Raw genomic sequence first — 23,588 nt, 5'->3', positions numbered from 1 at the left:
AGATTCTGGTTGAGAATTTGGGGACACCCCCTCTAATGCTCCTCACTCTGACAACGCCCTCATGTGAAAGGGATCTAAGCCTTGGAGTCCTTTTATAAAGTAACCAGTTTTTTTTTTTTTTTGGTTTTTTTTTTTGCCGTACGCGGGCCTCTCACTGTTGTGGCCTCTCCCGTTGCGGAGCACAGGCTCTGGATGCGCAGGCTCAGCGGCCATGGCTCACGGGCCCAGCCGCTCTGCGGCATGTGGGATCTTCCCGGACCGGGGCACAAACCCGCGTCCTCTGCATCGGCAGGCGGACTCTCAACCACTGCGCCACCAGGGAAGCCCTAAAGTAACCAGTGTGTGCAGGTGTATGTCTATCCCAGATGGGTGTCTGATGTGAATCTGAGCGTATCCTATGTGTGTGACTCCCCTGTATGTGGGGGACAGAATCTTTGTGCACTGACTGTATTTCTGCACATGTGACCTCTAGTGTCTGTGTTTTGGGTGTGTCTCTGGTGTTTGGGTATGAGTCCAGGTGTGTGAGTGTTCTGTGTATCTGAGTGGGTCCATGTACCTTACAGTGGGCATGAGAGGATGTATGCATCAGGCTGTATGCACATGTGAGCAGCTTCCCCAAGGACCCCTTCAGCTCTCAAGCATTTCAACCTTATCCTGCTTTTACTGCGGTTGCTCCCACCAGTGCCAACTTCTTCTCCAGAAGCTATAATAAAGTAATTTTAACAATTAAGCAGAATCTCCCGAATAGTCATTCCGTCAGGAATCCCTTCAAGGAGCTAATGAGGAGTTACTGCACATGCAGACACACACATGGTGGAACAGGCTCCCTAGAGTGCCAGGGCTGCATGCACACGTCACATACCTGAGGGCACAGACCTCTTTGCCCAGCTCTACAATGCTGTGAGGGGCCTCATGCTACTTCGAAAGACTTGAGATTTCTTTCTTCTTTTAAATATTAAGTGAACAGGTCCCCCACCCAGAGGGACAGTGGTAGAACTACTTGTTGACCCCAATATCCCTTTTCCCCAGCTTCTGTAGCACAGGAACTTCTGATATTTGGCTCGGAAATGACCACCCAGTATAAAAACTACATTTCCCAGCCACCTTTGCAACTACAAGTGGCCATGAAACAGAATTCTGGCCAATGAAATAGGAACAAGTTTTGAGTTGTATATACATATTCCTTAAAAACAAGGGGTATCCCCTCTCCCTCCCCTCACCTACCCAGCTGTCCCCAGCCCCCCCATAATCACTGAGTCTTCCAAACACTTCCCAGGTTTCCGGCAAATTTAATACATGTGTCTCAAAAGTCAATGGCGAGGGTCAAGAGAATAAAATAAAAATGGGGTCATGGGGAGAGGGCCATGGACACACACAGGGAAGGGCAATAAGTAGGTGAGTTAAGCTGGAGCAGGGGGGTGCCCTTCCTTGGGCATCACATCTCGTCCAAACCGTAGTCCTCCTCGGGGAAGTCCCCCACTGTCACAACGGATGGCTTGACGAAGGCGCCGTACTTGGCCTGGCATTCAAAGTAGCGCTTCCCATTCACACTGCAGGGCATGATGGGGAAGGCAGTGTCAGAGGGCTCCTACTCCAGATGCCAGCATGGCTGGGCTCCCCCAGTAGTACATGCATGCACTTACCCATAAATGCACACATACGCACACACAGGCACACACACAGACACTACAGTGGGGATCTCTACCTGCCATCGTTTTTCCCTAGCGGCTCATCATAGCGGACACCGATCCAGTAGCCAGGCTTGAAATCTGTAAGTCCTGCCCAGGGGAGAAATCCCAATGAAACCTCCTTAAGCAGCTCACCCCAGATTCGCACCTGCCCACTGAGTATAAAGCCTATCCTGGCAAAAACCACTCCTTGCTACCACCCAGGACAACCACCATCTCCCGCTCACATCAATATGGTAGCCCCCTTCACTGGTCTCCCTGTTCCTACCCTGACCCCCATTCACTCAACACCCCCAGCCAAAGGGGGCTCTATAAAAATCGAAGGGAAACAGCACCACTGCCTTGTCCCAAATTCGTCAAAAGCTGCCCATCCCGCTCAGCATAAAACCCACACTGCTTATGGCCAAATGATTTCTGACAAGGGTGCCAAGACAGTTCAATGAGGAGAGAACAGTCTTTCCAACAAATTGTATTGGGTCAACTAGATATCCACATGCAAGAGAATGAAGTTGGACTCCTACCTCACACCATAACCAAAAATTAATTCAAAATGGGTCAAAGACCTAAATGTAATATGTAACACTATAAAACCCTTAGAAGAAAACACAGGTTTAAATCTTTGTGACCTTCTATTAGGCATTGACCTCTTACATATAATGCCACATGCATAAGCAAAAAAAGAAGAAAAAACTGGACTTCATAAAAATCAAAAATGTTTGTGCTTCAAAGGACACTATCAAGACTGTAAAAAGACAACCAACCCACAGAATGGGAAAAAATATTTGCAGATCATATATTTGATAAGGGAATTGTATCTAGAGTATATAAAGGACTCTTACAACTTGTTATGGGCTGTACTGTGCCCCCCCCAAGTTCACATGTTGAAGCCCTAACCCCCAGTAGCTGAGAATGTGACTGTATGTGGAGACAGGGCCTTTAAAGAGATAATTAAGGTAAAATAAGGCCGTTAGGGTGGGATCTAATCCAGGCTGACTGACATCCTCATAAGAGGTTATCTGGACAAAGACTCCAGGGATGTGCTACCCCACAGAGGAAAGACCATGTGAGGACACACAGAGAGGGTGGCCATCTGCAAGCCAAGGAGAGAGGCCTAAGAAGAAATCAAACCTGCCAAAGCCTTAATCTTAGACTTCCCGCTTCCAGAACTGTGAGAAACAAATTTCTGTTTTTTAAGCCACCTGGTGTGTGGTACTTTGATATGGCAGCCCTAACACACCACTCAACAACAAAAAGACAAACCACCCAATTAAAAAATGGGCAAAAGATCTGAATAAGCCATCTTTCTAAAGAAGATATACAAATGCCTGTTAAGCACCGAAAAAGAGGCTCAATATCATTAGCCATCACAGAAATGCAAATCAAGACCATAATGCTCCACCACTTCACACCCATTAGAATGACTGTAATCAAAAAGATAGATAATAGTAAGTGCTGATGAGGACGTGGATTAACTGGAGCCCTCATTCATCACTGGTGGGAATGTAAAATGGTGCAGCCATTGTGGAAACAGTGTGGCAGTTCCTCAAAAAGTTAAAGTTACTCTGTGACCCAGCAATTCCACTCCTAGGTACAAAGAAATGAAAACACATGTCTGCACAAAAACTTAAACAAGGATACTCACAGCAACGTTATTTGTAATAGCCAAAAAGTGGGAAGGACCCAAATGTTCTTCAACTAATGAATGAATAAATAAAATGTGGTGTTGCATACAATGCAATATTATTTGGTAATAAAAAGAAATGAAGTACTGCCACATACTACAACATGGATGATCCTTGAAATTATGGTTCTAGTGAAAGAAGCCAGTCTCAAAAGACCAAGTATTGTATGATTCCATTTATATGAAACTTCCAGAATAGGCAAGTCTACAGAGACATAACATAGATTAGTAGCCAGCTATGTGGACTGGGGATGCTGGGGTTTCAGAAATGGGGAGTAGCTGCTAATGGTTATAGGGTTTCCTTTTAGGGTGATGAAAATGTAAAACTGACTGTGGTGATGGTTGCACGATTCCCGTGAACTAAAAGCTAATGAATGATACTCTTTAAATGGGAGATTTTTTTTTTTGGCCATGTGGCGCAGCTAGCAGGATCTTAGTTCCCCAACCAGGGATTGAATGTGGGCCCTTGGCAGTGATAGTGTGGAGTCCTAACCACTGGACTGCCAGGCAGTTCCCTAAATGGGTTAATTTTATGGTATATAAGTTATATCTCAATAAAACTGTTATTAAAAAACCCCCCAAAACCCCACACTGCTCTCTCCTGTCTCCGAGGCCCAGCACAGTCCAGCCTTGCCTGTGGCCTGGGCGTGCCCTGATCACTTCGGTCTGTGCTTCCTCCATCACAGGCCTAATAATTCTGCCTGTTTCCCCTCTCAGCTCTGACCACTGTGCCCCAGGCTTTCACTTCATAATTGATCCCTCTGGCCTCCACTTCCTCCATCACAACTCAGATCATATGGCCTCTGCTTCCCACTTCCCTGCGGTGAACATACCAGGCTGTCACAGTTAGCCCCTGGGTCCGTCTCCCTTCCTGGACTGAGATCCCCTTGAGGGCTGGGTCCCCAGCACTGCCCACCTCAAGGCAGGACACGAGGCCTCGGTGAGCCACGTACCTACATACATGACGGTGCCCCGGCGAGGGGGCTGCCCAGGTGCCTGCACCTCACAGCGGCTGCCCACGGGGATGGCACCGGCCTGGGCCTCCTCGGTAGGGCGCTGGGAGCTCTCAGCCTCCTGCTGTGCCCGCTCTTCTTCACTGTATCGACCTAGTTTGTTGCGCTTCAGGAAGGAGCGGACTGAGTCTGTGGGTGGGGTAGGGGGTGAGGGTCAGACACGGGAGACCACCTGGGAGACCTCTGGCCTAATGAGATAATCTGCCACCCTCACGGGGCCAACACTCCGAGGGAAACGCTTCCGTGCTGGGTGTTGAGGGGCTGTCACCCAAGCCTCCAAGTCTCCCACCACAGCCCTGGCCTCTCCCCAGGACCCCTGGGCCTCCCCACAATCCCGAAACTAAAGGGAAGGTGCCTGCCTGCAGTCTTTCGCGGTACCCCACCCTCCCGTCCCTTCAGTATCACGCTTGCCTCCACCCAGGCCCGGAAACCTTCATCTTCCCCACCACACATTCTCACCTGTCTCCACATGCCTGCACCCCACTGTCCTGTCGGTTCCACGTATTCTACCATGTTCTGCCCCCTACACCGTGCCCCCAGTGTGACCCTGACCGCCCCCCCATCTGACCCCACATACACACCCCAGACCTTCCTCTCAGGCCCCCTCTACTTTCTCATGGCCCTGTCTGCCTGCCCACACTTGGCCACACCCCCCAGCCTCCATTCACACCTCATGCCCGTCCACCCCTGACTGTTCTCCCATGAGCTGTCTGTCCCCACGCCAACCTCACCCCGCCCCCTCCACTCCCCCACGCTTGCCTGCCCCACTGCCCACACCACCGACTCGCCCTCAGTGTCCCCGTCTATCCTGTCTGCTCCCCACCCCCTCCCCTAGCCCCCAAGGGCCCCCACCCCTCCTTGTGCACCCCGTACTTTGCCTCTGGTCATAGGCTTCTTGTGAGATCTCGTATTTCTCCACCTTGGACATGTCCTCATACTCCCCAAGACGGGCACCGCTGTGGTCAATGACCTGTAGTGAGGGGAGGGAGGTCAGTGGGGATCAGGGTCTGGGCAGAGAGGCCTGAGATGCTGCAGGGGGGCGAGTGTGGCTGCACGTTGGAGCATTCTGTAGATTTAAGTCTCTCCTGTCTCGGAAAAACCACATTTCTCTACCCTCACCTTTACCCCAGCCTTCTTGCCTGCCCTGAGCCCAGCTGAAGGGGTGAGAGCAGGTGTCTACAACGGCCATCTCCCTCTCTACCACCCATCCAAGGCCCTGGAGGCTGCATCTGCTCCCAGATGACCCCTACATACTGGCATCCACATCACCGATGGCCCCAGGACACTGGAACCGAAGGGCAGAGCTCGGGCCTTGCTCATGAACCCTCCGGGCAGTGTGTCTCTCCTCTCTGGATCTCTGGGACCCTCCTAGGCTGACCCCAACTTCCAGATCCTGGTGCATCTCTTCTGTACCACCCCCAACATTTATTTACTCATTGCCTGCTGAGCTCCTCCAAGGCACCCAGCTGGGCTCCGTGCTGGGTATTAGGGACACGATACAAAAATAGATCAATCCCTGCCCTCAAGGAGTGCTCATTCTGCTGGGGGGCCAACCAGAAACAAATGCACAGAGATGGGTATTAAACACCAGATGACGACAAGGTTCTATGCAGACAAATACAACAAAGAGGCTTCTGGAAGGAGGGGATGTCTGAGACAGGCCTGAAGGAACAAGTACAAAGTCCCAGATGTAGAAATGTCTTTAGCCCTTTTGAGGAACAGCAGGGCCACCCCGGCGGCAGTGGAGTGAGCCGGGGGAGAGTGGGAGACACAGCAGATCACTGGAGACTTTGGCTTTTACCTAGAATGAGATACAGCCAGGGAAGGGCTCAGCCAGGAGGGCTCTGATCTGACACAGGTGTTTACAAGCTCCCTCAGCTGAGTGTGGGAAGCAGACAGAGGGGCACAGGGATGCGAGCAGGGAGACGGCTTGTGTGATGGTCCAGGGGGGAGAGGATGGAGGCTGGGCTAGGGTGGGGGCAGTGAGGGAGGAGAATCTGGATTCTGGATAGATTTTTGTGGGTGGAGCCCATGGATCTGCGGACAGATTAGATGTGGGTGTGAGGGAAAGACAGGGGTGAGGAACACCCTAAAGTGTTTGGCCTGAGCCACTGGGCAAAATAGAAATGGCCCTTATCTCTGGCTAACAATCACTAAGAATTTCCACTTTCTATATCAGGGGTTTTTTCTAAGTTTGAGGTTGCTGTCATTCGTTGCTGCAAGAAATATGGGTGAGGGCTTCCCTGGTGGTGCAGTGGTTAAGAATCCGTCTGCCAATGCAGGGGACACGGGTTTGAGCCCTGGTCTGGGAAGATCCCACATGCCGCAGAGCAACTAAGCCTGTGCGCCACAACTACTGAGCCTGCGCTCTAGAGCGCGCGAGCCACAACTACTGAAGCCCGCGCGCCTAGAGCCTGTGCTCTGCAACAAGAGAAACCACCACAATAAGACTGCTCACTGCAACGAAGGGTAGCCCCTGCTCGCCATAACTAGAGAAAGCCGCGTGCAGCAACGAAGACCCGACGCAGCCAAAAATAAATTAAAAAAAAAAGAAAAAGAAAAAAGAAATATGGGTGACATTTATAAACAGAAAAAGAATTTTAGAAAAAATACAAATTCTCCAGAGGCTCCACCTCTGGGAAACTTTCCTTGTATGGCCTCAGAAGTCAGCAGACTGTCTATACCTGAATCCATGTGTGAAACCTCCTGTTTGAGGACGCCACTGCCCTGCCTGACCCACCGGCATCCCAAGGCTGAGACTGCCCAGGTCAGTCCAAAATCAGTCCTATGGGCTCAGCACAGTCCCGACCTGCTCCCACAATAGTCCAGGACCCATCACCTCAACTGGACTATGGAAGCAGCCTCCTCCTTGGTCTCCCTACTCCTCTGTCCTCCACAGTCTGTTCCCCACACGCAGTCAGAGGGAGCCGGTGAACACCTGAGTCAGACCAGGACCCTCCTGGCTCAGAGTCCTCCCCTGGCTTCCACTTCCCACCAAAACAGGACAGGTCACTCTTCAGTCCCTGTACCCCACTCCGCTCCCTCCCACCTCAGAGTGTTTGCACATGCTGTACTCTCCTCCTGGAGCACACTTCCCCCTTCTTCAGTTAACTTCAGGTCTCTGTTCAGGCAGCACCTCCTCCAGGAAGTCCTCCTGGATCTCATTGATGGGTCAGGCTCCCCAGTATAGGATCTCCCAGCTCTGTGATCTCCTCCTGCATGGCCCTCATCTCACTGACCCTTTACATTTGTTCCTGTGAATATTTAGCTAACGCCTACCGCACTCACTGGACAGAGCTAAAATACAGACCTTCTCAGACTTGATTCACAGCTATATCCCTGGCATAATGTGGATGCTCAATGAACAGTTATGAATAATTGAAAGAGACAAAAAAGACCCAGTTCTCTGGGTACACTAACTTCTGGAGCCATGCAGACTGAGGTAAAAATTCTAGCTATGTTTCTCCTCAGGAAAGTAAATTCCATACTGAAACTAAGTTTTCTCTTCCACAAAATAGGGTTAATTACGCCATTTTCCAAGTATTATTTTATGCATTCAACTCATCATTCAACAATGTTTCACTGAGCATCCTCTCTGTGCCAGGCACTGTTCCAGGTATTGGAGAAAAATCTATAGTATGCCACAGGTGATTATGAGAAGGACAAAAATCAAAGAAAGTGGGAAAGGGAGGAGGTTTAAATTTTATACTGAGGGCAATGAAGCCCTCACACCCGGAAGGTGACATTTAAGTAAAGACTGGAAGGACGGAGTAAGCCATGTGGGCAAAGAAAAAAGAAACATCCAGGCACAGAGAATAGCACATGCAAAGTTCACCTGGGATGCTAGGATGTCTGCAGGATTTTGGGGGGGCGGGGAAGACTGAGGACAGAGAGGATGACGTGAGCTGATGCATGCAGAGGTCCTCTGTGTTCTGGCTTCTCCCAATATGTGAGCCTCTTTGCTCACCCTGACCCACCTCACACTCTGTTCCCTCTGCCTGGAATGCCCCTCCCGCCTCTTCTCTTAGGTCATCCTTCAGATCTCAACTCAGGCATCCCTAACTTCAGGAAGTCCCTTCTGATACCCCGAGGTGGGGTCAGGCACCTCTTCTGGATGCCTCCAGTCCCCTAGGCTTTTCTCAACCCAGTCCAGACCAATCTGGCTGCCAGTGTCTGGTGATGGGTCTGTCTCTCTCCCTGCTGGACTGGGAGCTCCATGCGGTTAGGGCCTATTTTGGTAATCACACAGCGCAAAGCACAGCAAGCATCTATTGAATAAATAAATGAATTGAGGGGAGGGATCCCAGGTAGGGAGGCCTCACATGGATGCGACAGCCGTCATCTACGGGGTAAGAGCCCAGCAGTGCATCCTCCTGATCCAGCTTGCTGTAGAATTTGTCGTCAGGTCCATACAGCTCCAATTCCATGCAAGAAGCAGGGCTGCCCACAACCAGCTGTAGTTTACACTGTGGGGATACAAGATGGGGAGGGGGATACGAGGTGGAAGGCTGTCAGTGGCCCCACTCTCTGCCCTGGGGCTCCGCCCTTTGTATCAATAACCATCATCCATTCCTCGCTCCTCCAAGAGACCTACCATTTAGGACCCACCTGGTTATCCCTGGCCCCACCTCCTCTGGTCTTGCCCCCACTCCCTGCAACCTTTTTTTCTCTGGCCCCGCACCCATTCTCTGGAACCTCAGGTTCCCTCTGGCCCCGCCCCGCTGAGGTCCAGTCCAGAACCTCTGCAACCTCGGCTTATCTCTGGCCCCTTCCCTGCGCTGGGGAAGACCCTCCATTTCTTCTTGGCCCCGCCCCTCAACATTAGCCCCGCCCCTCCGGACCCCGCCCCCACGGCCACACCTTGAACTCAGCTATGGTGAGGCTGCGACTGTACCGCTTCTGGGAGCGAAAGCTGTTGAGTGAGCTGCTGATGAAAACGTTCACTGTAGGCGCCGACAACCCCGTCACCTCCATCTCGCCGCGCCCTGCGGGGGCCCGCAACCCAGTCAGCCGCCTCACACCGGCTCCGCAACCGCTGCCGCAGCCGCTTCTGGGATATCAGCCCCTCCCCCTGCTCCCGGACCTGGCCAATCCACGCCCTCCAGCCAGGAGGGCCCGCCAATCGCCGCGTCTCTTCGCCGCCTCCAGGAAGAAGTCCTGGGTAGGCCCAGCCAATCCTGAGACGCCTTCCACGGTGCACAGTTCTTCCAATAGCGTCACGGGAAACGGCCTGGCGGGCGAAGGCTGAAGCCGAGAGGAAGGACTGGCAAGAGCTACCCGTGTCCGCGAAGGGTAAACTCGCGCATGTGCACTGGCCTTCAACCTGCAAAGAGCCAAGGCCTCTCCATTTACACTCAGCACTTTGCGGGTTACGTGACGCATCATTTTTCCCGGTTCTCGTACCACACTATTCTGTAAACTGGGGAAGAAAGGCCCAGAAGTTGGAAGCCATATTCTAGGATATCAAAAGATTGAAGCAAGTAATTAATCAAACCTCAGCTCAGATCAGCGAGCACAAACCCGCTGGGAGCCACTACATGTGCGCAGCTCCTCCCCTCTTTTGGCGAAGCTAAGAGATCTGACCCTTCCCGCGACCTGTCGCGCGGCTGAGCAAGCGCTGAAGGCTAGGAGGGCAGTGAGTCGCCATGGAACCCGATGGGACCTACGAGCCGGGCTTCGTGGGTATTCGATTCTGCCAGGAATGGTGAGACCCGGCCAGCACTGTGGAAGGGGAGCAAGTAGTGGCCCCAGTACTGACCTCTGACCTCCCCCTCCCCACAGTAACAACATGCTTTACCCCAAGGAGGACAAGGAGAACCGCATTCTGCTGTACGCGGTGAGCGCGAGCCAGCCGGGCGCCCCGGTGTTCCGTGACCGGCCCACAGGTTCCCAACGTGGCCCGGCCCTACTCCCAGTGCCGCCCCGTCCTGGTCTACCCTCCCAACTGTCCCCCTAGTGAACCCGACTTTCTCGTCTTGCCCATCCGCGAGGTGATTCTTGATTACACCCAATGATCCCAACCTCAAGACTCCATCCCCTAGTCATCCCCTCGGGGGAAGACCATGCCCTCCCAGTCCCATCGGGGATCTCTCTGTGACCCCCTTCCCGCCACTCTCGCCCTCTCGCAGTGCCGGAATTGTGATTACCAGCAGGAAGCCGACAACAGCTGCATCTACGTCAACAAAATCACGCACGAAGTGGAGTGAGTGGCAGGGCCCGAGCTCGGGGACGGGGTTGTTGGCTTGGGAGGCCCGGTCTAAGCATACTTATTCACCCTCTATTCCCTCAGCGAACTGACCCAGATCATCGCTGACGTGTCCCAGGACCCCACGTTGCCGCGGACCGAAGACCACCCTTGCCAAAAGTGAGCGCGCAGCTGGTATTGGGGAGGGAAGGTGGCTCATTCTCACCAGACGGAGAAGGGAGGAGGGGAAGGGTATGGCAGGCTCTGAGTGGCTGACTGTCCCCTCAGGTGCGGCCACAAGGAGGCAGTGTTCTTCCAGTCACACAGTGCCCGGGCCGAGGTGAGTGGTGAGAGCAAGGCTTTCCGAGTGACCTGAGCCTGGTACTTCCCGGGGGTGGGGATACCAATATTGGGGAGATCCTGCCCTTCCAGGCATCCCGAGCTGGACCTTTAGTAGTGGGGAAAGCCCCCTAATCTGTTCTTTTGGGGTGAGGCTTCTCTGGATGGAGGTTCGTGTTGTATCCTGCCCTGTGGATCCAGATCCTTCCTAACTGTGCATCCTTTCTGCCAGGATGCCATGCGCTTGTATTACGTGTGCACGGCCCCACACTGCGGCCACCGCTGGACCGAGTGAACCACTCTCCCCCTTGTGTAATAAATGCTGTGTTCTATGCGTGCCTTTCCTCTGTTTATTTCCCTCTCATGGGTTGGACACAGGGTTCCCAGTCTCAAGCAGCGCGGTGCAGGGTGCGGTGCTGCGCGTAGGCGTCAGGCCTCGAGCTGGTGAAGCCGCAGTCCTCACACACATGTAACTTCTCACAGCGCTCACGATAAGTGTAGCTGGCCGGCTGTCCGTATACCTTGGCAAGATGCACTTCAAGTGAGCAGCGCTGCGTGAATGCTTTCCCACAAGCTCTGCAGCGGAATGGCTGGATCCCTGCGCAGGTGGGCCAGAGGGAGAGAGGACAGACAGGGCAGTGGCCCCCAGACCAGCACCCTCCGACCTCGCCCTCCGTGAGCATTCCCCCTTTTCTACTCCAAGTTCGCCAGACCTCGGCCTCCTTCCCACCATCTGCTCCCTCCTCCCCGTGCAAACGTGGGAGCTGTGTGTCCCCACCCTCCTCACCAGGATGTTCCTTCCCCTGGAGGAGAAGGAGGGAGGCTTTCCCTTGCACCCTTCAATATGGGACCTGAATCCTGTAACCAGTACCTGTTTTCTCTGTATCCCTCAGCAGGCCCCCACCCTGGCACCACCCTGACACCCACTGCCTGGGAGCTGAGGTGCATGGTATTCCCAGCCTCCTGATGGCTGAGTCTCTGCCCCACTAACACACGCCCCACTTGTTCACAGAACTCAAGTGCACGGAAACTCCACATCCCATGCACCTCCCTCCATTTCATTCCATCCCCGCCCAGCAGCGCCTCCCAGTCCCTGCCGCCACTCACCCGTGTGAGTCCTCATGTGCCGCTTGAGGTCAAAGGCGTCGTGAAAGCCCTTGCCACAGCAGTGGCACACGTGGCGGCGGGCAGGGCTGTGGCACTTGAGGTGCCGGGTCAGCATGCGCTGCAACGGGAAGCCTTGGGGCAGAGGGGGCAGCCAAGCGTCCCAGGGCCACTAGCAGTGGCAGTCAGAGTGCCCTGGGAGGGCTGTGGGAGGGACATGGGAGTTAGGACCCCACCCCACCCCTCCACTGGACCAAATGGAGCGCCTAGAACTGGGAACCAAGGAGGTCTGGGAAGGCCAGAGACTGCAGTTTGTGCGTGCTCATGCCACCCTCTCCCCAAGGCCTTCCCTGACCACCCTGCCCCCATCGCCCTTACTTTGTTTTCTGTTTCTCCACAGTACATACCATCTTCCAACATAATATTTTTTTTCCTAATTTTATTATCTATACCTGTAGCTCCCACCAGATTATAAGCTTCAGGAAGGAATGAGTTTTTGTCTTACTCCTAAACACCCATTGCCTAGAACAGTCCTGGCTCCCAATAAAAACTGAAATAATCTCCAGCACACTTACATCCTGCCTAGGGCTTTCCTTCTTCCAGTGCACGCACAGCTGAGTATCCCTTCTGAGAGACCCCAAAGCTCCTCCTCCATCCCCCATCCCGCTCCTGTCACCTTGTCTGATTCTCTGACATAATGCAAACCATCAGCCACTTATTGGCTTGAATCCTGTTCTTCTGCCCCGCTGGGCAGAGAATCCCTGGGGGCAGGGGCTGTGGCTGCCCATCCTGGGGAAAGGGTGCTTGGGATGAGGGCTAACAGTGAGCCCCCTACTAAGAAAGAAAAGGCATTCCCAGCAGAGAGGACAATGGGTGGAAAGGTCCGGAGGCTGGAGTGGCATGAGGGGGTAAGGGGCAGGCAGGTTCTCTTGAGGCTGAGAGCGCGCAGGGTGAAACTGAGCAGGGTCTTGTGTGCCAGCTGCAGACTCACCGCTGCCCGAGAGTCCCGGAGGCCAGAAGACTGGTGTGCCGGTGGCCCCCCCAGGCTGCTGCAGTCTGAGGAGAGAAGCCAGATGGTGATGCTTTGTGTCTCCCCTGCCTCTCATCTCTAGGCCCAGTGAGGGGCCCACCTGGGACATAGGCGTGTCCCCGGAGCTGGTCAGGCAGGTGGCCCCAGTTGGGTGGCTGTGGATGCCGACTCCTGACCAGGAAGGCACGGGGCATCACCACCGGGAACAGCTCCCCACACACACAGGGCTGCTTCCTCCACCTGCTGTCAGACCTCAGGCCCAGGAGGACTATTCCAGGTGGGAAGGGAGGGAGAAGGGAAGGTGGGAAGGGAGAATGAGAGGTCTCATTCTCTCCACGCAAATTTTGTGACAGGCCCAGGGGGTAGACTTAGCTGGCTCCAGTTACCTCTGCCTTGGGCCCTGCCATTCCTCCCCCTTCTCCTCTGCCAGGTTCCTGAGGGTACTCTCCAGCCTCCAGGGGAAGACAAGCACTAGGGCCCCCAGGGAGGTCAAGCAAGGGCAAGACTGGAACCTAAGCAGCCCTTGGGGGTGGAGAGAGGAAACAGAGACCGCAGTGGGGCTGAGTGTTTTTCCATATTACCAGCAGGGCCAAGGACCTGAGGGTCTGTTTGCCAAGCAAATCAGTCACTACCGGACATCCAACAGCCTGCTTGGTTATTCAAATCCCAGCAGCTGTCTGAGGAAGCAGGGGAGGGCGTGACTGTGATTGCTTGCTCCAGAGGGTGGAGAGACAGCAGTGTCCAATTGGTAAGGTCAAAGTGAGGATCCAGCCTGTGCATCTTCAAGCAGGAGACTCTACCTCTCTGATCTGCAGATGCCCAGCGCTGACGTTCAGCCGGAAGCACTGTTCAAGTGTACGGGGTATCACAATACTGGTTTGCTACTAGTCCAGCTCCTAGTAACTCCCTCACTCTCCTACGGTCCAGGAACTATAAGGGGTCACCTGACACAGCCAGGGGCTCCCAGGACCCTTACCCCAGCACTCTGGCCAGGCTCCGTTCTAGATTGGTCATTGGCTTCTTAGCCAGGGGTTAAGGATTTTGAATATTCCCCATGCAGCTACTTTCACTTATTCACCCAACGATTTTCTGAGCTCCCAACTATAGGCCAGGCCTAGCTCAGCACTGAAAATGAAGACATAAAGGTCCATGGGGGAGACACACCAGTGATAGTCCAGAATGACCAAGGCTATGATGGGGGAAGCACAGACAGAGTGACCCAAGCTTCAATGGGGAAAAGCCAGGGGGCTCAGGGAACCCAGAAGAGGCTCCTGATCCAGTCTAAGGATTCAGGGATGACTTCCTAGGTGAGCCTTGAAGGAAGAAGAGGTTTCTGGTAAACAGGGAGGGTTTTCCAGGCAGAGGAACAGTCTATAAAAGGCTTGATGGTGAAAGAAGCAATATTTATTCATTTCTTCACATTCCCTGAGAGTCAGTCCAGCTAATTCATCTGCGGAAGCAACAGAGAAAGCGCTGGAAGCCTGCTGGCCCAGAGCTTTGCCACTTTATCTCTGCAGGACCTGGGGCAAGTCACATCTTGTCTTGCTGAGCCTGTTTCTTCATCTGGAAATGGGACTAATGAGTCTTCCTACCAATGGTTTGTGTTGAAAATCCATGTAGATCACCCAGGGAGAGGATCTGGCATGCAGCAGACATATAAATGCGAGTTGCTCAAAAGTCTTGAAGGGTGGGGTGGCTAGGCAAGCATCTGAGTTTCAATCAGCCCATGTAAAATGGGATTTTTTTTTTTTTTTTCTTTTGGCTTCACTTCACAGCTTGCGAGATCTTAGTTCCCTGACCAGGGATTGAACCTGTGCACCCTGCAGTGGAAGGGCAGAGTCTCAACCTCTGGACTGCCAGGGATGTCCCTGTAAAGTGGGATTTTAAGTGTCTCCATCTCCCAATTGTTAGACTTTACGCAGCTGTGACTGGTGTGCCTGGCCTGGGTCGGCAGCCCAGTATCTAGGACCTGACCGACGCAGGGCCAGATGCACTGGGGCCAGATGCACTGAAGAACAAGCCAGTGAGCAGGTTATGGGAGCCATTTTGTTCGTCTCAGGTGCCCAGTTCTCCATGTCCAACACCACATCTCTTGAGACAACTGGTTCCTGAGTTGTTGCTGAAAACACATTAGGTAAAAACCCTGGGGCCGGGTATCTTTACTTGCCCCCAGGTCCCTTTTCTGTCCTGCTCTGCGTCCTGGGAAGCTGACCTGGGTGGTCAGTATCATTTGGGCTCCTGGGCCCTCTGGCTTCCAGTGGGGTTTAGACAATGGGGAGCCTGGCAGAAGATGGGGGAGGGGTTCCCCCAACTCCCTCCCTGTGGGGTTGCCAGGAACACAACTCCCCTCAGGGCAGCTCTCTCCAGGATTTGCTCTTCTGGGTTCCACTTTGCTCCCTTGTGCCTTGTGTGGGGAGTAACACCTCTCCTCTGTTACCAGTCTAGGGTAATGCACTGGCCCCGAGGTTTCCCTGTTCCCTGTCCACTTCTCTGCAAATGATCCCTCTGCTAAACTCTCTTTCAAATATCCCACGTGAGCATGCTGTCCTCTTCCTGCTGGAACAGTCGCATGCACACACATTCATCAGGAGTGGTTTCTTAACCAGTTGGTTTGTCTGAGGAAAGTCTGGTCCTTCCAGGGCTGAAGAGCTTGGCATTAGGAGGTGGAGACTGGCAGACACACTGGATCCTCTCTACCAGCCCACCTTCCTGTTACTGCAACAGTAACAGGCCCAGGACAGGGAGGTGGCTGGTCCAAGCAAATTAAAGCCATCTCCAATCCTGTTGCCTGCAACTGCTCTGAAAGGGGAGGCATCTAAGAAGGCTTTGCACTTTTTCCCTAGTATCCTGGTGGCTGCCCTGCTTTGTGTCTTTGCTCCTGGTTGGGTGAAGTTGTACTGCTGGGAGCTATGGCAGCCATGTTGCCACCTTGAGGGCCTAAGCTGGAGAGTGAAACTCAGACTCACAGAGGGTGAAATAGAGCAGGAACAGAATCAAGAGTAATAAATGTCCCTATAGCTTGGGGCCCCTTAAGCCATGTGTTTGCTACCTGGAGTTGAAGAGTTAACTATGATACAGGGTGGGAGGAGGGGTAAAATCCATGAGGGACCGAGGCTCAAGGTGGTCCCCTGGGTGTCCAGGGGCCTGGAAACCAATCGCCTCAGAGATCTTAGGCACCTGTGGCCGAGGCAGGCAGGGGCAGGGCAAGTGGGTCTCCACTCTGCAGGGGTGGCCAGTGGGCTGGGGCAGGGAGAGGGAGCCTTGAGAAATAAACAATACCGGGCATCTTCCCAAACACCAAGATCAGGCATTTTATTTAGGGGAAAAAACCTGTATTGTGAATGTGTCTTGGATTTAAATGTCATGAAGCAACAAGGCCCTGCCCAGTGGGACCCATTCTTCCTCCCACCTCCTCTCCTGCCCTCGCCCTGAGCTCACTCCATTCCAGCCTCCTGGCTTCACTGCTATTCCTTTCATGTACGTCTGAGCTTGTCATGGGGCCTTTGCACTGGCCTTTGTCTGCCTGGATACTTGCCCGAGTGTCCACACGGCCTGTGCCCTCTATCAAGCCTCAGCTCCAACGTCACCTAAGAAAGGCCTGTAACCAGCACAGGGAATGCCCTCAGTTTACCTAGTTAGACAGTTGTTTTAATTTCTGTCGTGTTTCACTTTCTAGAAGGTGAATGCCACGAGGGCAGATGCTTTGCTTGTCCTGTTCCTTGCTCCACCCCTACCGTGTAGAGCAGTGACAGCAGCTGGGATCAGCAATTCCTCCGGGCCGGTAGGATTGTTTTCAGCAACTGCATGATTGGTTCAGTGTTTACAGGGCCAACAGAGAGCCACGTCCTCATGTTAAAGAGTCTGGCTCTACCACCAGGCAAGCCTCATTTGACTCTCAACTCTATGGGACCCGAGGCAAGGCACTGGATCTCTCTGAGCCTGTTTCTGGTGGGCCGTGATCACCAAACAGGGAAGGGAGGAACTCACAGGCAAGTGGGGGTTCAGGCCAAGCAGACTGCACAGTACGACTGTGCTCTAGGAGGGTCCTGCTCCTGCCGGCTTCCTTTTTACAGACTTGGGACAGTGAGGGCTTTTGTGGTCTCGAGAGTGTCCTTCTTAGCAGACATGCCACGTGGCTAGATGCCTGCTGCCTAGGGAAGCTGGTACCAGTGCTGGGAACTCACGGGATGTTGAAGCTGGACACAGTCTTGCTGGGGAAGGAATTACTGGTCCCAGCTGCTGCGTGGCCTAGGCATGCTCCCTGGATTTGTCCTTCCTCACTTTACCCTGCTGCAAATGTGAACAAAAGCCTGGAGCTCACAGGATCCAGCATGGGCCTGGCCCAGGGGCCGTGAGCCAGTGTTGTGGCAGTATGTGAACTGGTGGCCAGGGTCTGGGACACGGTGATCACAGAGGTTCCAGTGGGTTCTTGCGCATCAGTAGGGGGCAGGGAAGAAGGGCTGGCCCCTCCCTAGAGTACAGCTGGGCCCCACTGGGCAAGGACCACACGTGACTCCACAGCAGCTCAGTGGGCAGGTGATGTGGGAGCCAGGTGCTGGGGTCATCATTACAGCAGTTCCCCAACAGTCCTGTGTTCCCCACGACAGAGTCCTGGAACAGGGCCTGGCACTGGGGCATCTGTGAGTTCCCTGGGCTCTCTACCCTCTCTCCCTGCATCCATCTGAAGGGGGCTTTGTGGATGCGCCAGAACAGGCACCAGGAACCACTCCTCCAAGCTGTCCGTTTATTTGCGTAAAACAACTATTTCTTCAGAAGCAGCAGGGCTGCGGTTGAGGGGGCTGCTGGCTCTCAGTCCCCCCGTGCCTTCCTCCGCACGGCCTGCACCAGCAGCTCTGAGTAGTGTTCCAGCAGGGCACGCAAGTCTGGGCTGGCCAGGGGGCACAGTGTAGGTGGGGGGCGGGGGCCTGGGTTGGGCGGGGCCTGGGCTGGGGCCACATCGGTCCCAACCAGCCAGTTGTTGGCCTCTAACTGGCTGTGGATCCAAAGGAAAGTGGAGGCCAGCTCAGTCCGTGCCTGCCGCTGCTCGGCGCTCACCTCGTCACTGGAGACCATCTGCAAGGGGCGCCCATCTTGTTAGGGGCCACCTGGGCCAGGCAGTGCCAGGGAGCCCCTCAGTCCTTTCCCCTGACCCTGGGGCTCGGCTCACCAGGTGGTAAAGGTCCAGGGCTTCTTGGAAGGTAGTCTGCAGTCTGTGCACGACGGTCCCCACATTGCTCAGCTCAAGGGGATCTGGGGGCAGGACCCTGGCTGGCCCCCTCGGTTCCCCGCAGTGTCTAGGGCAGCCCTGGACTGGACTGAGCGCACCTGGGGGTGGAGGGGACAAAATGAGAAAGACACTTCTACTTTTTAGCTGGTCTAAAGAGGCCAGTGTTGCTGGGCCGACCCCAACTGTTGTCCCTCTGCCTGGGACGCTTCCCTCAGTCCCCAAGGCTACCTTCCCACCCCTCCTGCAGGTCTCTGCTCAAATGCCACCTTCTCCCTGAAGCCTTTTCTCATGATCCTGTTTAAAACTAACCACTGCTCCCACCTGTCACTCCCTAAACCCTTTCTTTCTCTTTTTCTCAGCACACATCGCTTTGTGATACACTTAACACTTTCCTTATAGATTTAGTCTGGGCGTCTCCCCCAGTTAAGGTATCAATTCTCTGTAGTCTTGTTTACCACCAGGTCCCACGTCCCCAGGGCCCAGAACAAAGCCCAACACAAACGAGGTGCTCACTAAATATGTAAGGCAATGAATGAATGAGTGGCACAGCGCCTGTGGCCAGGTCAAGTGCCCACCTTTGGAGCTGAGCCAGCTGTTACACTGGATGAGCTTAGGGGACAATCCCTTGTCCCAAGGATGGTACTCACCACGGGTGGGCTCCAGGAGGGAGGTGATGCTGCCAGGGACCCCAGGCCTGGCCTCTGGAAGTGGGGGGATGTTGGGATGGGAAGGGGTATTGAGGGACTCGGTGGCCAGGAACCTTGGGAGAAAGGTGGCGTGGAGCCTTGGGGCACTCCCATCCACAGGGCTGGGGGCCAGGAAGCTGCCTGTTGTGACCGTGACATTGGGCTGGGTGGCCACAGGCTCCTGGGACCAGACACACGTGGTGGGAGCCTCCAGTTGGGGTGGGGGCAACACGAGCCTGTCACAGATGCTTGGCAGGGTGAGTTTCAGGCTGGCGCGGGCCTCATGGTTGCCCCGGGAGGGCAGGGCAGCTTCTTGGCCCTCACTGTCAGAACTGGGTGTCACTGTGGTAGTGATAACTTGGAGCTCCTGGCCCAGGGAGGCCAGCTCCCCCAGGGACGAGGACCTGCACAGAGGCCTGGCCAGCTCAGCCAGGACAGGGCCCTCACTGTCCTCAACGGAGATGCTGCGGGGTATCTTGGCACAGGAACTGGCAGTGGCCTCCAGGCAGGAGCGGGTGGCGGGGGTGTGGACACCCTGAGCCAGGCCTGGAGTGGGTAGAGCTGCAGGTGTCGGAGGCTTCTTGTCTGTGGGCGGCACAGAGGAGGGCAGGATGCAGGGCGCCAGGCCCGTGAGGCAGGGGGCTAGAAAGGAAGAGGCAGCTTACTCTCACACCCCAGCTCAGAGCTGATGGACAGGGAGCCCCAGCCAGGGTGGCTGCAGGGTCTGAGTGGATCCTGTCCATCCCCACCAGGGCTCAGTAGGCACCCAGGGCCATTTGCTGAGAAGGCTAGGGCTTTTCACCTGGGGGTGGGGACACTCACTCAGTGGGGACCAGGCTTCCAGGGTCTTGAGGGGCTCCGCAGCCTTCCCCGCCGAGATGACCTGCAAGCATAGCCTTGAGGTGAGGATGAGGCCACCAGGCTTCCAGCCCTATGTCTCGAGGAAAGCGGCCCCAGTACTCACGTTGGTCCTGCCTGGGCAGATGTAGCCAGTACCTGCTCTCAGGGGCTCTGCTCTGGGCGGGCTCCCCCTGAGATCCATGAGTTTGACCTCCGGGGATTTCACGAGGTGCAGGGGCAGCTGGGAAGGGAAGGTGTGGGTGAACCTGTAGGGGGGAAAACTGGTGGTTGTGGCTGCCCTGGGGGTGCCTGAGGGCACACAGCCCCACCCCGCGGGGAGACAGAGAGCTGGAAGGTGGGGTGGGGGTTCACTAGTTCACCAGCTCCCACCTGGATGTCTTCTGGAGGCGGGAGAGGAACTGGCCTGAGATGCTCAGCCGGGGACTGAAGAAGTCGTCCTCGGCCTCAGAGGCCTTCAGGTCTCTCAGGGATCCGTGGAAGAGCTCTAGGGCAAGATGCCAAGGGCGCCCTCAGAATCCCTCCAGCCAGCCAGCCCTGGGCCCAGGCAGACCCACAGACCAGCAGACAGATCCTCAGAAACCCCCATCAATAGACAACACACACTCTGGGAGCAAATGGAGCAGGCAGAAGAAACCATGCAGCTGGGCCCCTAAGTAAAACATACGCCCTCCCACCACCCTCGCCAGCCCTGCCAGGGAAAGCCTTACCCCAGAGAAGCCCACACTGAGCCCAGTCCTGGATGCTGCCCAGGCAGGGGTCAGAGAGGGGCATGGCCTACCCTCAGGGTGGGCGTCAGTAAGTGTCTCGAAGTGGTGGCGGAGGAACTTTTCTTGCTCAGGGGTCTGGGGCAGGGAGCCACTGGATATGCTTGGCACCTCGGGCTGGGACAACTCTTCTGTGGTACCTGGGCATCCTGGGGAGAGGAGAAGGGGGTCGGGGAGAGGGAGTGGGCAGGAAAGAACCATCAACACCATGAATTACGGCAGACGCTCTGAAAAAGCCACTGGCCACTTAACAATGGAGAAGGCTGGACTTGTCCATGACACACCCTGCTGCCGCCAGGCGGAGAAGGAAGGGCTAATGCGTCTGTCTTCCAGGGGAGGAAACTGGTGCTCAGTGGCCACCAAATGCAGGGTTCATGTTGGGCCAGTGGTTATATATCATGACCATCCCCTGGCCAGGCCCACACACTGCCCCTCCCCACATCTGGCCCCTATTTACCTGGTGTAGGGGGCGTCACATCAAACTGAGGGTCTGGGTCTGGCTGTGGAGGGGAGGAATGGATGGTGGTAAAGCTGCACTCCAAGTCGGCCTCTGACTCCCCTGAGTCTGGAAGACAGGGTGGGAGGGGTCAGGAGTCCAAAGCTGGGCCCTGACTGAGTCAGGTAAGGCGCTCTGGGTCTCAGGGCTTCTGTTTCCTCAGCTGCAGAAGGGGGGTGATAAGACTGCCCCCTATTTTTATGGACCAGCAAGGCTATACTTCGAGGAAGGTGCAGAGCTGGGCTCCCACTGGTGGGAAGTTGGGCTCTGGAATTCTCGAGTGACAACAGCAGGGACCACGTCTGTGTCTGTGACAGACTCTGGGCTTCAGAAAGACTCAGTCAAGGTCACCATCAGTGCCCAGAAAGGGACCTAGCCAGATGAACAGACTACTGCAGGGTGTACTGCCTGGTGCTCACTCACCCTCAGGTGGGCTCTGGTCGTTCGAGTCGATGGAGGGGGCCCTGAGGTAGGAGTCACCTTGCTGGTCTCCTGGCATCCTCTCTACCTCCTCCGCACAGTTCTTGCTGCAGTGCCCGTGGGGGAATGAGGGAATGATAACGTACTGGTTAGTAAACAAGTGGCCCCCACCCAGAACGCCTAGACGTCTGCGCCTGCTCCTGCTGGGAGTACAGCCTCACCTCTCCTGCCGCCTCCAGAGGCCCCTGCACCTTCTCCTGGAACCAGGGAGACAGGCTGCAGCAGAGGCTGCAGGGCTGGGCTCCAGCACCATCCGGGCTTCACGCCCCGCCCGCCTCCCTCCCACAGGCCCGCTGGGAGAGCGGAGAGCAGTTCTTCCAGGGTGTGCCTACCAGCTAAGGCTTCCTCTCTCCAACTAAGGTTCCCATTGGTGCAAAGGACACCCACCTGTCTGTCCCTGTGGCTGTCACCTCTGCCTCCAGGGGGTAGATGATGAGCTCGCTGGCCTCAGAAGACTCCCTCTGTAGGGGTGGTAAGGAGGGAGGTCCGCAGCCATTGTCCTGGGGACTCTCTGACTGAGGGGGAAGACAGCACAGCCATCAGAGGCAGCTGTGGCAACCAGGGCCCTCCCAAGCTGCTAGGTGTTCCGCCAACACCCACGGTAACGGTAAAGATGTAGGTAGTGATGGCAGCCCTCACTGCTGGATGCTCCTTGTGAGCCAGGGCCTGGGCTGGGGCCATGATGAGCTCACTCTGTGCTGCCCCTGCATTATCATCAGCCCCTTTACAGATAAGGAATAGGTATGGCTCCAACCCACTAAGAGTCTATTCATATGAAATTTGAGAACAGGCAAACCAATCCATGGTGAGAGAGGTCAGAATGCTGGTTACCAGGGCTTCCCTGGTGGCTCAGTAGTTAAGAATCTGCCTGCCAATGCAGGGGACACGGGTTAGAGCCCTGGTCCGGGAAGATCCCCCATGCCGCGGAGCAACTAAGCTGGGCGCCACAACTACTGAGCCTGCACTTTAGAGCCCATGAGCCACAACTACTGAGCCCGTGTGCCACAACTACTGAAGCCCGTGCGCCTAGAGCCCGTGCTCCACAACAAGAGAATCCACGGCAACGAGAAGCCCATGCACCGCAACGAGGAGTAGCTCCCGCTCGCCGAATCTAGAGAAAGCCCACGTGCAGCAACGAAGACTCAATGCAGTCAAAAGTAAATTAAAAAAAAAAAAAAGAAGAATGCTGGTTACCTCAGTGGGGTTACTGATTGGAAGAGACACAAGGGGGTCCTCCAAGATCCCCTTCCAAGAGGTAGAAAATGCTCTATATTTTGAGTTGGGTGGTGGATACATCAGTGTGAACACAGGTAGCAATTCATGAAACTATATATTTATGATTTATGCACATAACTATTTATATTATGCCACATAAGCAAACTTATACAATAGAATAAAAAAGAATTTTGTTTGAAAAATAATAGAATTAAGAGCTAAAGTTGCTTCAGCACCTTTTAGGGCCCAGACCCTGTTTCTAGAACTGGATTACTGTAAAAGCCCCCTGTGCACTTTTTTTTTTATGACCATTTTTAAAAATGAACTTTTCTGAAATCTTTTCTTAGTCACCTTTCTTTTTTTAAAAATGGTTTTATTTATTTATTTATTATTTTATTTTTTTTGTGGTACGCGGGCCTCTCACTATTGTGGCCTCTCCCGTTGCGGAGCACAGGCTCCGGACGCACAGGCTCAGCGGCCATGGCTCACGGGCCCAGCCGCTCCGTGGCATGCAGGATCCTCCCGGACCGGGGCACGAACCCGCGTCCCCTGCATCGGCAGGCGGACTCTCAACAACTGCGCCACCAGGGAAGCCCCAGTCACCTTTCTTTTTAAAAAAATATTTATTTATTTATTTGGCTGCGCCGGGTCTTAGTTGCCGCGTGCAGGATCTTTAGTTGCAGCATGCAGGCTCTTAGTTGCGGCATGACCAGGGATCGAACCCAGGCCCCCTGCATTGGGAGCACGGAGTCTTAACCACTGGACCGTCAGGGAAGTCCCTTTTTTTTTTTCTTTAAATGACCATATTTTTGAAAATCAA

General features: G+C 54.6%; 4 protein-coding genes across 9 annotated transcripts in view; 1 reads left to right on the top strand and 3 right to left on the bottom strand.

The window, feature by feature from the left end:
* Positions 1–1,269: 1,269 nt before the first annotated feature.
* On the bottom strand, positions 1,270–9,460 carry TBCB (tubulin folding cofactor B; the record flags this gene model as incomplete). 2 transcript variants are annotated; one of them, XM_082607946.1, is made up of 6 exons in its annotated part: positions 9,243–9,453; positions 8,705–8,848; positions 5,256–5,352; positions 4,323–4,511; positions 1,706–1,778; positions 1,270–1,550 (listed from the first exon to the last, which is right to left on the bottom strand). In XM_082607946.1, exons 1-6 carry the CDS (start codon positions 9,354–9,356, stop codon positions 1,436–1,438), a joined length of 732 nt encoding a protein of 243 aa, XP_082464072.1. In that variant the 5' UTR covers positions 9,357–9,453. The 2 variants fall into 2 exon arrangements, with proteins under 2 accessions (XP_082464072.1, XP_082464073.1); XM_082607947.1 differs by lacking the exon at positions 1,270–1,550 and having other exon boundaries at positions 1,722–1,778; positions 4,372–4,511; positions 9,243–9,460.
* A 270-nt stretch (positions 9,461–9,730) lies between these two features.
* Positions 9,731–11,518, top strand: POLR2I (RNA polymerase II subunit I). Of its 2 annotated transcripts, none has more exons than XM_082607950.1 (6): positions 9,731–10,086; positions 10,164–10,218; positions 10,511–10,584; positions 10,672–10,746; positions 10,855–10,906; positions 11,389–11,518. In XM_082607950.1, the coding sequence occupies exons 1-6, from the start codon at positions 10,028–10,030 to the stop codon at positions 11,398–11,400; spliced, it is 327 nt and encodes a 108-aa protein (XP_082464076.1). In that variant the 5' UTR covers positions 9,731–10,027; the 3' UTR covers positions 11,401–11,518. The 2 variants fall into 2 exon arrangements, with proteins under 2 accessions (XP_082464076.1, XP_082464075.1); XM_082607949.1 differs by lacking the exon at positions 11,389–11,518 and adding an exon at positions 11,138–11,239.
* On the bottom strand, positions 11,233–13,271 carry OVOL3 (ovo like zinc finger 3). Its single transcript, XM_082607948.1, is given in 5 exon segments — positions 11,233–11,503; positions 12,013–12,144; positions 12,147–12,213; positions 13,001–13,065; positions 13,140–13,271. Coding segments are annotated over 5 exon segments (567 nt in total). The 5' UTR covers positions 13,234–13,271; the 3' UTR covers positions 11,233–11,294.
* A 91-nt stretch (positions 13,272–13,362) lies between these two features.
* Positions 13,363–23,588, bottom strand: part of WDR62 (WD repeat domain 62) — a 53,432-nt gene continuing 43,206 nt past the window's right edge. Inside the window, exons 23-32 of one of the 4 annotated variants that reach the window (XM_082607951.1) lie at positions 21,941–22,068; positions 21,497–21,600; positions 21,035–21,142; positions 20,592–20,726; positions 20,183–20,297; positions 19,917–20,058; positions 19,775–19,835; positions 18,914–19,594; positions 18,207–18,364; positions 13,363–18,112 (exon numbers count right to left, since the gene is read on the bottom strand). In XM_082607951.1, the coding sequence (XP_082464077.1) occupies positions 17,849–18,112; positions 18,207–18,364; positions 18,914–19,594; positions 19,775–19,835; positions 19,917–20,058; positions 20,183–20,297; positions 20,592–20,726; positions 21,035–21,142; positions 21,497–21,600; positions 21,941–22,068 (1,896 nt within the window). In that variant the 3' untranslated portion in view covers positions 13,363–17,848. Of the gene's footprint in view, positions 18,113–18,206; positions 18,365–18,913; positions 19,595–19,774; positions 19,836–19,916; positions 20,059–20,182; positions 20,298–20,591; positions 20,727–21,034; positions 21,143–21,496; positions 21,601–21,940; positions 22,069–23,588 lie in introns of those variants that run through there. The other 3 variants (XM_082607952.1, XM_082607953.1, XM_082607954.1) reach the window with 3 other exon arrangements.

This window comes from Mesoplodon mirus (genome assembly GCF_964341445.2).
Source record: "Mesoplodon mirus genome assembly, chromosome: 19".
Classification (NCBI taxonomy): Eukaryota; Metazoa; Chordata; class Mammalia; order Artiodactyla; family Ziphiidae; genus Mesoplodon; species Mesoplodon mirus.
The sequence above is the reverse complement of the archived record's forward strand: the minus strand, read 5'-3'. Positions and strand labels throughout refer to the sequence as shown.

Bases quoted from the DNA above. Each gene is read 5' to 3' on its own strand.
- POLR2I (XM_082607949.1), top strand. From the start codon at position 10,028: ATGGAACCCGATGGGACCTACGAGCCGGGCTTCGTGGGTATTCGATTC. The intron at 10,087-10,163 runs GTGAGACCCGGC...CCCTCCCCACAG, and splicing joins ATTCGATTCTGCCAGGAATG to TAACAACATGCTTTACCCCA. The intron at 10,907-11,137 runs GTGAGTGGTGAG...CCTTTCTGCCAG, and splicing joins CACACAGTGCCCGGGCCGAG to GATGCCATGCGCTTGTATTA.